The sequence below is a fragment of the Protopterus annectens genome, chromosome 5.part0, assembly GCF_019279795.1.
Source record: "Protopterus annectens isolate FY-2018-M chromosome 5.part0, PAN1.0, whole genome shotgun sequence".
NCBI classification, from domain to species: Eukaryota; Metazoa; Chordata; order Ceratodontiformes; family Protopteridae; genus Protopterus; species Protopterus annectens.
The window spans coordinates 891,202,323-891,220,856 of NC_056735.1; the positions used below are offsets into that span (position 1 = coordinate 891,202,323).

The window sequence follows — 18,534 nt, forward strand, 5'->3', positions numbered from 1 at the left end:
AACGCTTTCAATTCCTTCTTTACTAATACTATAAATTCTCTGGCCTCTCACCTTTCCTTTGACAACTCTAGCATCCCTGCCCAAGCAGCATCTACTCAACCTTCCTTCACGCTACAACCTATCTCTACCACCTTCATCCAAAGATGTATCCAAAACTAAAACCATGTACCCCATCAGCTGACCAACTCCCATCTGAATACCTCCAAAGCAGCTAAGGCTATAGCCTATCCCATATCCATCCTTATCAATAGAACAATTAATGAAGGTATCATACCTGACATCTGGAAGATCTCACACATTATACCCCTACATAAGGGAGGTAACTCAAACGAATACTCTAATTATAGGCCTATAGCACTCTTATCTCCCATAGCTAAAATCATGGAAAAATGTGTTCACTTCCAACTAATGAACTACTTAACTAACAATAACGTTCTAACTCCCTGTCAACATGGCTTCAGGCCTTTTCACAGTACTACCACTGCTCTTCTTTCCTTTACTGACTTCATAAACACAAACCGCAATAATAACATTCTTTCCTCTGCACTCTTTATTGACCTTTCCAAAGCTTTTGACATGGTCAACCACCCCTCCTCATAAAAATTCTTGAATCTCTTGCTCTAGAACCTAAAGCTATCCTTTGGTTTACCTCCTACCTCACTAACAGAAAACAGGCAGTCCTCTGGGAAAACAAACTCTCCTCTCTCCTTCCTATCTCTCTTGGTGTCCCACAAGGCTCCATTCTTGGGCCTCTCCTTTTCTCCCTTTTATAAATGACCTACAATCAGCTATCCCTCAAGCTACTTGTATTCAATACGCTGATGATTCCACTCTCATTTGCTCAGCTAAAAACATTCCTGAGCTACAAACTATTACTCAAAATGTATTCCACACAGTAGAAGCTTGGTTCCTAAAACGCTGCCTACTCTTAAATGCTAAAAACTAAACTCCTCCTCTTTAAACCAACTACTAGATCCCCACTTTAGATTTCTCTATCTCATCTATTAATGGTACCCTCATATCAGCTGACCCCACTACCAAACTGCTAGGTGTCATGATTGACAACAATCTTACCTATGATTGTCACATCAATAACACCATTAAAACTGTAAACAGAAAAATGGGCTCCCTATACAGAATTAGAACATTCTTAACCCCTGCAGCCAAAGCTACTCTTGCCCACTCTCACCTTATTTCAACCCTTTTCTCGCCTCACCTATTTACACTAACCTGAAGAAAAATAATCTCTCAAAATTGGCTAACACATACAATAGTATTGCTAGATTTGTGACTGGTAATCAATTTAGAACACACCACTGCTTGAACCTTCAACAACTTCACTGGCTTGAATTTGAAAATATGTTGCTTCTTTCCCAACTCTCCTTTGTCCATAGAGCTCTATACCAACCTAATAACACTCCTGCACTCTCCAAACTTTTGACCCCCTACTCTAACCTGAACTCACTTCGTTCCTCCAGTAAACTACTAGTAACTTTAACTAAAGCCAACAACCTTGCTGGTGACTCACTCTTCTCTAACGCCCTTGGCAAACACTGGAATCAACTTCCTACTGAACTTACTTCTATTCCAACTCCTATTCTGTTCAAACAAAAACTCAGAAGCTACCTTAAAAATCAATGGTTATGTCCCTGCTGTAACCCCGACTAACTCTCCCTATAACCACCTCTACTCCTCCCTCTCCCTCTCCTTACTCCTCCTTTCCTTCTACTATCTGTATGACCATCTATGGACAAGCTTTAACTCTATTATTCCTTTTCCTCCTTTAAAATTGTTTTATCCTTACTGCAAGTATAAATTTTTTTTTTATCTACTCACTCTTTCTGTACTTTTCTTGTCTCTTTTACTCTTCAGGTAACCTTCCTATAAATTATCTTGAAATAAGTTTTTAACTGTATTTTTATGGTGTGAATTTGAGGTATCCACTCATGCTATGTTATGTGAATAATAAATCCCATGATGTCTTCCTGTATATTTGCATATTCCCCCTCCTTTCCTCTTTCTTTCCAAGTTTATTGTTTGTTTATTTTTTGTAAATTATGTAACTGTGTTTTATACATAAGTGGAGCTTTTCTCCCCGGGCCTCTACTGAAAATGGAAATATATCCAGTTAGACTAGCCCGGTTAACAAATGTAAAATAAAATAAAAATAAATAAATAAAAAAATCTGCAAAAAATAACAATGAAAATAAAAACATCATTCACGCAAAGGACCAAAACTGGTAATGTCGACAAGTCATCATTCTACATCCTCGACATTACCCAGCATACTCTGCCTAACAGCCATTTCCAACTAACGTATTGCATGGGGGGAAACCCCCCTGTACCTCTCATGTGGGGGGCTGCACCCCCCACACCCCCTGCTAATTATATATACAAACTCCGAGATCACACTACAGTGAGGAAATGGGTATATTTCCCAGCACCACTGTACTGCAATCACCAAGCAGAATGTCGACCTCACAACAGCAAATGCATACTAGCATTCACTGTTGTAGAGTCAACCATGTTCGGTTTGGCCTTCAGTGAACTGAGAGATGGCCTTTTGACTATCTTAGTTCGACTAAATGCCATCCAAAATTCTGATTGTAAACCGTGTGCATGTGTGTGTGTGTGTGTGTGTGCACACACACACACACACACACACATATATATATATATATATATATATATATATATATATATATATATAAATATATATATATATAGTTTCACTTCATATTCATGAACTGCTGAAATATCGAATTTCAGCAATTTCTGCCCATGAAGTAGAAATTTAAAAATAAAGAAAGTGCATAAGCGCGAATAGGACTATGTCGAATTCGCGCTTATGCATTTATGTTAGATTATGGAAGTGTTTGGCAGGGATGGTGTCTGCAGTTTAAGGTGAGTGAGTGTGCATGAGTGTTTTTGTAATTTGTACGAGTGGGTTAGGGTAGGGAGGTGGAGGTATGAGGGTGTATGTTGGCTGTGTGATTTTTTTTTTTTTTTACTGTTTGTGCTATCTCGGAGTTAGTATATATAAGTAGGGGGGTGGAGGGAGCAGGGTGGCTTGCCCCCATGCATTTGTGCAGTGTAGATGTGTGCATGTGTGGTGTTTTGTTGTATTTATTTGTTTTGTGTTGTCGGTGTTATGGTTTGTGTGTTGTGTGCTGAATGATGTGTGTTCGATGCTGTGATTTCGTGATTGTGATGTGTCGGTGTTGTGATGGTTTCGGCTTTATACTGTTGAAATGCTAAAATTCGATATTTCAGTATTTCGGCAATATGAAGTGGAACCGTATATATATATATATATATATATATATATATATATATATATATATATATATGGGGGGGGCTACTTCACATGACTGAAAACTTAAAATATTGAAATTCATTTGTTTATTTGACTGAGACCACAATACTTAATTTTCAAAATACTGAAAACTAATTTGACTGAGTCTCATTATATTGAAAGCTCACAATGCCATTGATGTATGTTCCCTTCACCTGGGACTTGCTTGTGATAAAAAAACATTACTGCAACTTAAAGTGCCGACTGTCAGAATACAGATAGTAGCATAGAAAGTAGCATTGTGGTGTTTCTAAATATGGGTATGTCTCTTTAAAAAAAAATACACTTTATGCATTGTGCCGCTTAGCTAGGGTTAAATTATTCCCGGCGCCATAAAGTCTGCTCTTCAAATTTTCCCTTACAACTAGACAGTTTTGTAGTTTTGGCACTAAAATCTGTTTCTTTAAGCTCAGCATGTTCAGAACTCGTTGTAAGCACTAAATAAGCTACAAATTACTACAGCACTGAACTTTTCTCACTTGTCAAGAGGAAAACAGGTTTTAGTTCTTAATAAATAGGGTCTATATTATATCATCGAATGCTTATAAAAGCGAATGATGATTAATTGACCCCATGTAAGCCAAAAGCTTACAATGTTGAAACCTCAGAACAGGGATTTTTTTCAAGGGAATAAAATCGCTGTTCCAAACAAAAAAAAAAAAAAACTTTAAACCATTACATAAAGTTGGGGGCTGTGCACCCCCAATCCCGCTACTTAAATATACCAACTCCGAGATCACACTACAGTGCCGTAAATAGCAAAGTAACGGAAGCAGCCAAGCGATTTCTCTCCCAGGGAAAGAATTCGCTTAAAAGCCACGTCGTTATTTTACCTTTTCGTTCTTTTACGTTCGATCAAGATGCATTCGACAGAATGTGTCTTCGATCACGTAATAGGAACCCAATAAATAAGCACCTCTCCAGGCATGTCTAAGGGCCAGCTCCCGGTGTTTTCTTCTGTCTACCTGATGAATCTGGGCATCTTGGGGCAATGCAGCAATTGCCTCATGTACACAGAAAACCCTCTCCTCCTACCACCCAACACTACAACCTGTGAGAGATGCACTTATATAGCCAAACTGGAAACAAAGCTCTCTTCCGTCAAGACTGGACTAGACAGTCAAGAGTAGAAGGTAAACACTTGCACCACACCACACTCAACACATAGTCCCTCAAAACCTACACCACCAAAACACACACATAGAAAGACGAAACACATAGTTACATTCACGGAGGCTCAAAATAAAAATCTGCTCAAGCAGCAAAGACCTCCAAAGCAGAAATGCAAGCAACCTCCACCCCCCCAACACAACCCAAATGACACATAACCCACAAACTCAGTGTGCCACTCAACCACAGCCCATAAGGCATAACAATGTACCCAACACTTTAGTCATAGGTGACTCTATAGTCAGCCACACCGATGTTCACCTCATCAGACTAAACAAGGAGAAAGATATTGTCAGCTGCCTGTTGGGTTTCAGGATCTGCCACATAATGCATGCACTTAGGTCACTCCACAACAAGTACAAATATGACTCTGTCATTGTCCATGTTGGTGTGAATGACCTCAAACGTACCTCCCTAGACTACATGAAAAGAGACATGGAGGAGTTCTCCTATCTTGTAGCCCAGGCAGGTATGACCCTAGCACTGAGCAGCATCCTGCCATCACCCAGAATGATACCACAGTACAAGGAAAAAATGTTTGACTTCAACAATTGGCTAAGCATCTGGTGTCATTCTAAGGGGACCCAGTATCTGTCTGCCTGGGATGACATAATAGACAGACCACGATGCTTTGCCAGAGATGATCTGCACCTGTCACCCTTGGGATTCCAGTTTACTGGCTAAGGCTCTTACCACCCCTAGAGTGCCTTTTTAGGCAATGTTCAAATGACAAATTCACCACCTTAACAGGTACAAGCAAGCAACATATGAGGGTAATGCTACTCAATGCTAGAAGTCTAAACCTCAAAATGCATTCACACAAGGCACTCCTTAAAATGGAGAACATTGACATCTGTGCAGTGACAGAGACCTGGTTCAAGGCTCCAGAGAGCACCCCTGCATTACCAGGCTATAATTCATACCATACCTTTCAGCCACCTAACCTGGACCAAAACACTAAAGGCGGCGTGTCCATATTTATTAAGGATATCCACACCTCCAGGCTAGTTGCTCAGCATAATACATCCAAGATTATCCAAGTGCAACTAACTCTGGGCAAGACTGCAATCCAAATTGTAACTTGCTACAGATCTCTCACCATGCCCAGGATTCCCACTCCTCATTTCTTGGTAAAATGCAACATATTAGGGTGCAACCCAGCACCCTAATAATGGGCAATTTCAACTACCCCACCATTAACTGGGAAAACTACTCATGTACCAACTCTTTTGCTCAACATTTTCTGGAATTCATAAATTTTAATTCCTTGGATCAACTTATTCACACCCCCACCTGAGGCAGCAATATTCTAGACCTGGTCATTACCAACATGGGTGACCGGAGTTCCACACCAGAGATCAATTCCTCATTGGTCAGATCCGACCACAAGCTAATCACCCTAGACATCCACATCCCTCCCCCACCCCCCATTAGGGAAACCACTGTAAAAAAAAAGTTTTCAAAGCCAACTTCACACTTCTTAAGACAGAAATGGCAAACTTCATGACGCCCATGCAGATGGACAATAGAGGAACGACTGCTAAATCCTACACAAATGCACTTTATAAGCACTTACATGTGTCCATGGATCGTGCTATCCCTAACAGAACCAAGATGCTATCCTCCAAAAAAGGAAGCCAATTTGGTGGTCCCCTGCCATAAACAAACTCTAAACAGAAGAAAGAAACTGTTGCAAAAAAGAGTAAAATCCCATGACTGAGGGAACTCCCTGGTCAGCCTCAGAAAGAAGCTGAGATCCCTCATAAAATCCTCCAAAGCTAGTTATGAAAATAAAATCGCCACTGATTCTAAAGACCATCACAAAACATTCTATAGCTATGTCAAGAATCTCAATGGCAACATTCAGATCTGCTCTGAGTTACAGCACAATGGCACTAAATATACAGAACCAACTGATATTGCCAACATCCTGGCAGATAGCTTCAGTGCTTTTACCCCCTCTCACCCCCTAAAGGGCCCATCTCTATAACGGAAGAATGCAAAGTTCCTATAATCACAACTGCACAGGTAAAAAAAAAACACTCTCCAAAGTCAAGAACACAGCATCGATGGGACATGACAACATCCCAGGCTGCGTTCTACATGAACTGCAGAATGAACTGGCACCCCATCTAAGCATCATGTTCAGTCATAGCCTCACCTCAGGCTTTGTGCACACTGAATGGCGCACAGTGATGGTTATCCGACTCCACAAATGGGGAGCCACCATGGACCCCAGGAACTACCACCCCATTAGCCTAACAAGCCTGGTCTACAAGGCCATGGAACATATCATCATGGAACTTATAAACAAAGACATTGGTAATCTCCAAACTCTGGACCCCACCCAGTTTGGGTTTGTAAAAGCTAGATCACATCTCCTAAACCTGATGGACTTCTTTGAAGCAGTCAACAAAGCCGTAGACGAGGGTAAGGTGGTTCACACAGCCTATCTAGATCTCGCCAAGGCTTTTGACACCATCCCCCACTATGGAATTATAGATAAATTCACTAAACTAGGTATAAATCCCTATATCACAAGATGGGTTGCCAACTGGCTCACTGACAGAACCCACACAGTGAAAATAGCAAACTCCAAATCGGACTTCAGTCCAGTGACAAGTGGAGTACCACAGGGTTCAGTCCTGGGTCCTCTCCTGTTTGGTATCTACTTTTTTGAAGTACAGGGTAACACAGAAGGTCTTTGGCTAATGAAGTTCACAGATGACTGCAAACTAGGAGCCATGATCGAAACTCATAACGATGTGGACATCCTACAAAAGGGCCTCACGGAGACAGATGCCTGGTGTCAAAGCCATGGCCTCAAGCTCAATGCCAAAAAGTGTATTGTCATCCTCTTTGGTAAAAACTCTGTACCCATGAGCTACCATATAGGTGGTAGTCTACATAACACCGAAAGTGTGATAAGAGACCTTGGGACACAGGTGGACAGCAGTCTCTCCTTTGATAATCACATCGCCACAGTAGTCAGGAAATCCTTCTATGTGGCACACCTCATCACAAAAGGTTTCTCATCCAGGAAAAATGAGGTCATTGTTCCCCTCTACTCATCACTCATTAGACCCATTATAGAGTACAATGCCCCTTTTGGTATATACCTCACAAGACATCTACAACAATTGGGAAAGGCTGCAGAAATACCTCACAAAGAGGATTACTGGCCCCAAACAGATGCCCTACGCAGACCGTCTCAAAAAACTCCAGTTTTACTCCATCGCATAGGCGATCTCTGCCTAACATACAAAGCTATGTCAACCCATGCTGGACATGCTCCACTTAAAGAAATCCCAATCCCTCTGAGCTACACGCTCTAGGGACCTAAACCTTGTCACCACAATAAACCGAACATGCTGGAGAGATAGATTCCTGTCCCAGATACTTCCTATACTCTGGAAATAAATTACCTATCTATATCAAACAAAGCTCCTCATTAGCACTCTTCAAGAAAAATCTTGATGATTGGATGGAAAATAGGAAATTCACCCATTGATCACCTCTGTGGCTCTGCTCAACAGGGGCACAGAAAAATAATTTTCTTGGGTGGCGAATGCCAGAGTACCTTTTTGGCTAGGCTTATATAGGCCCTAAAGCCAATAGCCTAGTACCTACCTATGAAACTATGAGCCTATGAACATTTAAATGTGGGTATGTCTCTTGACATCTTTATGGAAAGTATCTAAAGTAATACGACAGATGTTTTGTGCACTCCCGACAGTACTGGCAGTGTGTACAGTACTGTAAGGTAAGTAAAAGATATATGCCCTTTTACCCACTTTAGTGCAATCCTGGAATTAGCATATATATAGTAAGGGGAGTTGTGGGGGCCACAGCTCCCCATCTATTTTGGTTTTATATCATCTGGCTTCTGTTAAGAGGGTAACTAATTTTTAAGTTTTGAAAAGAGTAGATTGTGTGGTAAGTGTGCATGTCTATGGCTTAAAATTCAGTATTTTAAAATTCAGCATTGTAAGCTTTCAGTATAATGAGACTTAGTCAAATGAGTTTTCAGTATTTTGAAAATTAAGGACTGTGGTCTCATTCAAATGAAATTCCGTATTTTGAGTTTTCAGTCATGTGAAGTATATATATATATATATATATATATATATATATATATATATATATATATATACACACACACACACACACGCATATATATATATATATATATATATATATATATATAAACATTCTAGATGATGTTGTTTAATTAATTATTAATGCCATTTGTTGCTTATTTTATTAGTATTCTCATATTTGCTAAACAGGCTTACTTGTATATAGGTACTGTGGGGTCCTTATTAAATTGCGGAACGTTTTAAAGTTCGAATGTCATATGGTCAACACCATATGATCGAACTTTGAAAAGTTCGAAAGTGAAAGGCAACAGCTCCATAAGCGCAGAATGGGAAAATTTCCCTTTACTGCACTGAAGTGCAATCTCAGAGTTGGTATATTTAAGTAGGGGGGGCACATGGGGGAGCAGGGGGGCTTGCCCCCCTGCTCACAGCATTAAGGTAAGTTTTTTTTTATTTACTTTTTTTATTATATATTTGAGGTTTCAAGTTTCGCTCATATGTTGTCGAACATATGAGGTTCGAAATTTTGAAACTTTGAATATATAATATAGACCCGTTACTGTGTTTATCTTCACAGTAGATGTTTAAAAATTATCTGCAAAATGTGTCTTATGTTACTTAGTACTATCTGTAATCATTTTCAATTATAAATTATATTTGTAATTATTGTTAGTGTGTTGGTCATTTATATTTTATCTAAGTGTTTGATTTCATACTAGTTATGTTGAAGCTTGACATTTTTTCCTTGGCTTTCACTGAATATATGCCTCACCCTGCCTAACATATGTAGTCTGCATTAAAAGTCAATAATGCTTATAAATAATAGTTACATCTTAATTTATATTTTAGATCACATTCTGAAATAAGAAGACATGGAACATTTCAATTACAGCCAGATTCAAGTAACAGAATTTATCATTATTGGGTTTTCTTCATTGAGGGAATATACTGTTCTGCTTTTTATAATGTTCCTTGTTGTGTACCTAGTAACACTTATAGGAAACAGTGTTATATTTCTGACTATTAAAACTGATTATCAGCTGAACACACCAATGTATTACTTTGTCAGTAATTTATCAGTCATTGATATATCATATACCTCTATTACTATGCCTAAGATGTTAGCAGATTTTATGGTGGAAAATAAAACAATTCCATTTGCAGTATGCATCATACAAATGTACTTGTTTCTTTCTCTAGGAGCTACTGAGTGTTTTCTCCTTAGTGTCATGGCTTTTGATCGTTATGCAGCAATATGCAATCCATTACACTATACAACGGTCATGACTAAGACAAAATGTATACTTTTAGCTGCAGGTGCATGGCTTTGTGGATTTTTAGCTCCACTTCCATCAACGATTCTACTTTTGAAGTTACCTTTGTGTGGAATCAAAATTCAACACTGCTTTTGTGATCACCCACCCATATTGCAGCTGGCCTGCACTGATATTTCTTTTAATGTTGCTGTGGGCTCTTCTATGTCAGCAATTGTTATAGTACTGAATTGTTTTCTAGTTGGCTTGTCTTATGTTAAAATTATCACAGCAATATTCAAAATTAATACCGGAAAAAGAAGAAAGGCATTTTCTACATGTAGTTCCCACCTTATTGTAGTAGCTTTGTATTTTGGATCTATTACATTCATGTATATTAGACCAAAGGTTAGTTATTCCTTTGAAACGGATACTTTAGTTGCTGTATTGTATTCTGTCTTAACTCCAATGCTTAATCCCATTATCTACAGTTTAAGGAATAAAGAAATCATTGTGTCACTGCAAAAAAATTTGCAGCATATGCTGTTACAAACAAAGAGTTAATGTAGGACATGGAACACTGCAATTACACTCTAAAATCAGGAAAAAGTCAAACTTCCCTAGTTCTGCTTTCATATAAGAAAAATGATTAACAAAGTGTTGCACGTAAAATTCACCATCGTTATGCTTTAAATATTGTAGTACAACATAAACAATGCCCACCAAAGAACAGTAAGGGGATGCTGAAATAGTATTAACATAAATCATATACTTTGTAATTCCATGCTTCTTTTTTATGTATGGTAAGGGAAAGTATATTATAGCTTTTAAAACTCTTAGAGGGTCAGATATATTCTGTGTTCCTGATCATTGTCTGTGATGCAACAATAATACTTCACTGTCCAACAGCTTCTTCTTTGTTACTTCTTTCTTCTGTAGCAGATAAAATTGGAGCAATTAAAGCTCTACTTAGTACAAATAATGGTGTGACAGCATTATTTTATATCTTTCCAGGTTGTAAGAAGATCTCCTACACATACCCCTCAACTGCACAGATTTTTACAGAATGTCCAGATTTTTGCCTCATATTTTTAGTCTGTTTATCATAAAATTGTGTTTTTCTTGCAATTCATTGGTAAATTATTGAGGATTGAAGTCATGAAATAAAGACAGACATTTTAGATTCAGACTTCATACCCTTCAGAAAATTTATACTAATGCAAAACCTATTATTCTATCAACTTTCTAAGTTTGTAAGAGTAATATTTAAAAAGTGTTCCTATTTTTGGGCCTTTGCCCACAATTATTTATGGCTTTGCCCAGATTTCTTGATCTAAGAGATTGAGAGGTATGCTTCTACACTTTCTAATTTTCTTTTCTGCTTGTCAGTCTTTTACTAGTTGTACATGAAGCAGGCAAAACTCCACATACTGCAAATAATTATGAAGATAGTTCTTTGATCATAAACATGAAGTTATATGTCCTTGAAATTCTATATCAAGAAAGTAACCTCTTCAGTCTGTTTTGTACTCAAGGGGAAATTCTTTGACATCTATTTCTTGAACATAAGTCATCCATTTTAGATCCGAGTAATGTCCATAATCTTCTGTATTCTACATTATTAATAAAATAAAAGCAAATGCAATTATTGCTATAACATCAGATGCAACAAAGGTATTTCTTATTCCCCAATACAATTTATAGTATGTTGCCACACAGATTCAGTTATCATTGCTGAAAAAATGTAAAATGCTTTTTATTGTCTGATGATGCCACTTTATTTTGGTTTTCTTTTGTTATCATAGTATTCTTTAAATATGCCATTTCCGTTAAAGAGAAAAGCTGTGGTGATATATGTTACACTTATTTAGACATAAAAATGGAAAGTGTAATAACTTTGACATATAAATATGAGTTTCTTAAAAAATAATAAAAATAGTGCAAATGGGTAAAGTGTCATATTTGCTCATTCCCTCAGACACTTAAAATAATTCTAAAACTCACTTAATCACTTAAAAATGTATTACGTACCTGAACCAATTATAATATTTCAAAACAATGGATTCAGCAATCACTGTCAGACATTTTCTTAGCACACATTCTTCTTCTTCTCAATAGTAATGTAGTTTTCTTAAACAGTCTGTCATGTAATGATTTTTATCTATAGGTATCTAATCAGCATTGTCATTTATTCTCAGGCTGTAGTAGTAGTAGTAGCAGTAGGTTCAAAAAGTCTCCTGACCATTTATTTTGCATATTTTTACAAAGACTGAAATTTAAAATTACCATTACATTCTAAATAATGAGCTTGCCTTGTTAAAGTATTATTTAGTTCCAGCTTTCAAAAAATTGAAACATGTCCCCTAACCCATTCATGAAACGTCCATTCCATTTTTTCTTACATAATAACATTGACTGATAAACGTTGCAACAGATACAGTTCTTTTACTTTTACAATCTGCAAATCATATATGAAAATATGTTTTTAGAAATTCAGGATGAACAAATATTGCCTTTAATTATGTAAAAAGGTGATGCAATGCCCTCATTTAAGTATGCATTTTCTGGTGTTTGCAGTTCTCAAATTTTTAATTCCACTAAAGCATTCCTTTAAATCCACAGGTCACTGAATGCTAAGCATTGTTTTGGCAATCAAAATAATTTGTAGTTCCCTATTGCTTTGAAAAAAATTCCAGTTTTTCACTACATTTTTCTACTTCCTATTATATATCACAGACATATACTAGAGTCCTCGCTCTTCATAATGCTTTTAATGCTTTGAAAAGTAAGAGCGGTATTTTATTTCAAATATGAACAAGCAGTTTTCTTTCATTGTTCATTTGAATAGTAAATGAATTTTCTTTAATCATATTTCTTACTGCCCTCAAATAAAGCACATTTGGATATTTTATACATATAAATTGGGGGACAGCTGCCAACAATAATTTCTTACTATAATCTATTGATTTTTACAAAGAACTCTTAAAAATATTATCATCTCTATATAGCATAGCATCTAAATGTACTGTATAGTCTTGATTCACATTACAAGAAATGAGCAATGGTTCATAACAGATAGTAAAGAGTCTACAACTATTTCAGAAGGATTATTAGAAACCTGAATTATAAATAATACAGTCATCAAAAAATCAATACAGCTTTATTACATGTTCCGTGCACATGCTATCAACAAGAAAAAAATGAATTCTCTGCATGTCAAAAAATGCAAGCATGCACTTCTACTACAGAACTCCTACAACCATTCCATACAAATGCAGACAACACTTCATCTCAGAACTAATAATATTTTGATTTAAAAGAAATTCACACAAATGAAAACATAACTGTGCAAATCCCTAACTGTAGTTAGAATAACTATATATTAACAATACCATACCAACTAACTAATTGTCATACTTTATACTAGTCTACAAAGAAGTAAAGCCTTTAAAAAAAATCATCCTTTCTCAAAATGTTCTTAGTCAACTGCAGTAGATAATCTCTGCTATTCTTAATGCAGCCATAGAATGCAAGATCCATAGCCTAAGGACAATATCCAAACCTACTGCAGCAGTTTTGGTAATATAGCTTCTATCTATCACAGCCAGCTTCAGGGGATGCTGCAATAAATACATATGACTATTATAAAGGCAATAACTATTACATATTTCTTGCAAACCAAATAGTTATGCAGATTTTCTAAGACAGCATTTTTAATATCAGCTGTGTTTCTAAATTTTGTCAGTAATGCTATCATAAACATTCCCGTCTGATAGCATTAGAATCATGAAATCAACATAATATGTGTTCAAAGCAAATGTTTTTCTGTATTTATTGTCTTTCTTAATAGCTACTGTTGTATTATTTGCAAAACACACCATAATCACATGCTTAGCTTTAATTCACTTAGCATAACTATTAAACTTCTAGTGCTCCAGGTCACAACTTTGACTTTCACTCACATCTTAGAGGTTTACAGTGGGCCAAACTAGAGGAATAGAAGAGGAGATTTTAGGAATGGTAAGATTGTCACTCATTTTATTATCTCCTTTATCTTATAATCACTCTTTTAAATTCAAATCCTTATGATAAATTGCTGAATTCCACAACATATTTTTAATATCTGTAGGATTATCAGATAAAGCTTAACCTTTTTCCAGGAAACCAATGAATCAGTTGTTAAAATATGGTCAGATACATTATTTAAAAGTTATCCTATCCAAATATGTTTTAAAAATATCCTAATGTTTCCCCTTCCATTGTTTCTTCTTTGAGAGAGAAAAAAATACAGCTTCATTAGGAGCGCTACCAGAAAATGAAGGTTTGCTTTTATTAATCCAATATATATATATATATATATATATATATATATATATATATATATGGATTCACTTCAAAATCTTGAAAGCTCAAAATCTTGAATCTCAAAATATTGAACTCAAAATCTTGAAAGCTCAAAATACTGAAAACTCATAATACCGAATCTCATAATATAGAAAAACATACAGGACACCAACACTGATTCTATTGCAGCAGAAATACATACAGAAACATATTACCCTTCTACAATTATAAGCAGGGGGCAAGTCCCATTTAGAAATGAGTAGCTTATATCCTGCAATAACATAAATTAATTTAATAGCCATATCAACTAGAAAGACATTTAAAAAACTATAAATGCACAACATAAAATCAGATTATTAAAAACAAAAAATTTGGGACTGAAACTATTGGCCAAACAAGGGTTTGACTGATGTTTTTGTGTATTTTATGATCCCTCTATGCTTAGAGACTACAAACATCATAAAAGCATATGTCAAAAAGTCTTTGCTCCTATATTTAAACTACTGTTTTCTTAGATGAATGTTAATGTCATGGAAAATGACTGCTCTAAAATGAAAATTGTCATTAAATAACTCTCACATACTATTTTTATATTTATCCAGCTCCATGATGGCACTCCAGTTCACTTACAGGTTTTCAAAAGCCCAAGTTATTCATATTACTTGGTTCATATAATTCCACATCTCTTTCTCTTCTATAGTCAGATTGTAAAACTTATTTCTTACAGGTTTTGACAAAATATCTCTAATATCTGTATCTCATACTTGCACAAATGTTCTTAAAGTTGAAACCAGCACTACATTAATGGTACTTCTCATCTTCAGACCCAAAACATTTGTTCTTGAATGCCTTTAAATAAAAAAAGACAAATGCAACTAGTCTATGTAGCACTGTAACTCACTTAAAGTATTCACTCTACTCACTGTTGAAGAAATGATATAAGAAAAATATTTTGTCAAAAATTTGTTTTCTGTAAAGGACTTAGATTCCTACAACTTACATTATAAGTAGGGTATTTAATTTCTCCAGACTGGTTGTTTTTCATCTTGTACTTGCCCCTCCCATTTGTAAAATGTACTTTTAGACTTAAACAACAAAAGATAAAAAGTCATGGACACTGAGAAGCCATATAGCTGAAATACTGGTATTTCCTAACGGGGTCATTACATATATCCCATGGGCATTGAATGCAGGAGGTTTAAGGTATTTAAAAATGAAGACTCTAGTTTGGCTGGGTCTTTCTTGTGGTTTTTACTGAATGGTTTGTCTGTGTGACCTTTTTACTTTTTGGATTGGATGTTATTTGGGATATTTTGCAAGAACCTTAATGTTTATGGATACAAGGTGTGGTTCAAGGTCTGTGTTTCTAAACTAAAGTCAAGCACTTCATTTATGTTGTATTGGTGAGATCACAAAGTTTTAATGGAATTTAGCATTACTGGTCTAAATGTACACATAAAGACTTTATAAGTAAAATGTCAGAGGCATCAGAAGCTATGGAGCAGAAACACTAGTATGTTCTTAAGAACACATTTGCATACATCATGTGGGCCTCCACTGCAGGTGGTTTAAGGTATTGCACAGTGAAGATTCTAGCTTGGCTGGATCTTTCTTGCATTTTATTTACTGGAAAATAAATGTACCTGCTACTGTTTATTTATTTATTTATTTAACATTTGTTTACTGGGTAAGTCCGACTGGGCAGGTGCCCTTTTTCAGCGGACTACAGTATTTGAAAAAAAAAATGATAATGACAATTAGACGCCTGTAGAGTCAAGTGAATACTTGATAAACTACACATAAAATCTGCAGCAAAAATGAGAAGAAAAAGTTTTGTAAAGAAATGACTGACAGCAGTTATTCAATTTATTCTTTTGAGATGCTTTAACTGATTACATCACGTCACTTGTTATTTTAAGTATTTGAAGTACACTGGTCAAGTTCTGAAGCAAGTGTAAGCACCAAACCTTTGGGAATGGAAATAACCTCTTTACTATATATAATTCCAACTCATAAATTTTTTGTTGCAAAAAGTGTTGTTTTTGCATTTTATTTTGTTGATAAGGATAGCTCCTTGATTTTATCATGAAGGAATGAATCCACAATGACCCACTACCTAAATGAATGTATAGGCTACTGTATTTCCATGCTAAATACATCAGTAGTTGTTTCTTACTTTAAAAAAAGACAAATTGTCAACTAGCTCTTGCAGGTGGAACACAAGTCATTGAAAATGTACATGTAATGATGATGCAGTATAACCTAAATGTAAGTAAGATGCTGCTCCTCCACAGAGGTACATTGTTTTTGCTCACTTATAATACTTTTCAGTTCTAAGTAAATAACTTCCTGGCTCCATATTGAAATGCTAGCACTTATAATGCCGAGTGGCAGTCAGTCTTTGTGTTTTGGGAAGATGGTTACATAATTTCCCAGTACCCGCCATGACATCACTTTGTGGATGTAGTCATAGATAAAACCTAAATAAATAGTGAAACTAAAAAGTCAAACATTACATTATATTCTTTTATATTTATATATATATATATATATATATATGTGTGTGTGTGTGTGTAATATATATATATATATATATATATATATATATATATATATATATATATATATATATTTTTTTTTTTTTTTTGCAAAATCTTGGCATTAACTTTAAAAAAAGATGCTTCTAAAAGTGACCAGTACATTTTAAAGAAGTTGTAAAATATTTTAGTTGTCTGAGGAAAACATGAGAAAACTCAAAATGTCACCTATTCATGCTTTGTTTCTTTTTAATATTTATAAGATAAAGTCACTTCAGTTTCATTTTTATGCATACATTACAGGTTGATTTTGAACTGTTGTCTGAAAACATTTTTTATAATTATAGTTTATGTTAATATTATTTAGTTTATATTTGCCTTCTACTGATAAATGTTTCAGAAATTCATATCATTACTGACTATAATACTATCATAAATGGTAGTAAGAATTGCAACCATTTTGATAAGCTGTAGTACATGATTAAATGATCATTAATGTAGTAAGCATTGCAACCATTTTGATAAGCCTTACTCCATGATTAAATGATCATTAATGAAACAGTTTAAATCATTAATGTTGCAGTTTAAACTAGAAAGTAGTATATTGTTTTGACTGAATTACATGCTGAAGTAAGAGATGAAAGTTTATTTATGCTAATAAGCCAGGCCTTTCTTTTCTTGTGCAACATTACATTAAAAATCCTTAAAATCATTAATAAATAAAGGGGTATTCAAGATACTAATTAAACTGGATAAGTTGTTATTTTAATGTCCGTTATTTTCCTGAAGCATTAAGTAGAGTTTGCTACATTCAGAACTATACTGGTATTCTTTTGATTAAGAAATACAACTGCAAAAACTCTGTTTTGATGTTTATTGTTTTTTCTGGCACAGTAAATAAAGTAAAACATTTTACATGTAGTATCTTCTATTTGACCATAAGAAATACACAGTACTAGTTATAAATATTATGCTGAAAGTTAAGAGCTTGTACCATTTGAAGGAAAGCTGACATCCCTTTCAAATGAAGAATTTTTTTTAATGTTTAAAATGTCACTCCAATTTTCTTGCATTGTTTGACTTTATAATGCAGGAAATGCCAAATCAATTTAGGATAATGCTGAATTTTTGATGATTTTTTTGGCATCCATTTCATGATTATATCAATGTTTCAAAATATTGCATGGAATCTACATACTATGTCTTGTTTAAATTCAGTGTAACTACCTGGACTGGTATTACTTTTATCAAAGTATGCATTTTGTTAGCAAGTGTATTAATGGTAGGAGCTGCAGATATAGTATAAAGTCACAGCTTCCACTGCAAAGAAAGCAGAAATAGGGTCTTAAGTATTAGTTTTCATAGTAAAACTTTTAAGCCCTTTATTGTTTAACTTTTGCAGCATACAAAAATGGCCAACAATATGAGCATGCATTCTGATAGACGTTATGTTCTGTATTGCAACTTTCAAAATATTTTACAAAACAGATTGCCTTTCTTTACATTGGTAACACATGACATGATGAACAAGTAAGTCTATCATAATGCATGATTACATATTAAAAACAGATAGGCATATTAGTAGTATGAAACTTGTGCAAAAAAACAACTGAGAAATACTTAAGTGTATCATGTGGGATCTATGGTCAGGTCATTTGGAATACTGCTTTATTTAGAGTACCAACAGTAATATCTTAAATGCAGTAAACTAGACACAATGTACATATAGTATTTATTGATTCCTGTGACTTTACTACTTTGACTTCTGTAAAGGT

The 18,534-nt window shown here is 35.2% G+C and overlaps 1 protein-coding gene across 8 annotated transcripts; it reads left to right on the plus strand.

Annotated features, from left to right (window-relative positions):
• Positions 1-246: 246 nt before the first annotated feature.
• On the plus strand, positions 247-10,442 carry LOC122802885 (olfactory receptor 6N2-like). 8 transcript variants are annotated; one of them, XM_044072691.1, is made up of 2 exons: positions 247-265; positions 9,535-10,442. In XM_044072691.1, exon 2 carries the CDS (start codon positions 9,591-9,593, stop codon positions 10,440-10,442), a length of 852 nt encoding a protein of 283 aa, XP_043928626.1. In that variant the 5' UTR covers positions 247-265; positions 9,535-9,590. The 8 variants fall into 8 exon arrangements, with proteins under 8 accessions (XP_043928626.1, XP_043928622.1, XP_043928625.1 ...); XM_044072687.1 differs by lacking the exon at positions 247-265 and adding an exon at positions 2,832-2,850 and having other exon boundaries at positions 9,529-10,442; XM_044072690.1 differs by lacking the exon at positions 247-265 and adding an exon at positions 3,750-3,771 and having other exon boundaries at positions 9,529-10,442.
• Positions 10,443-18,534: the final 8,092 nt, after the last annotated feature.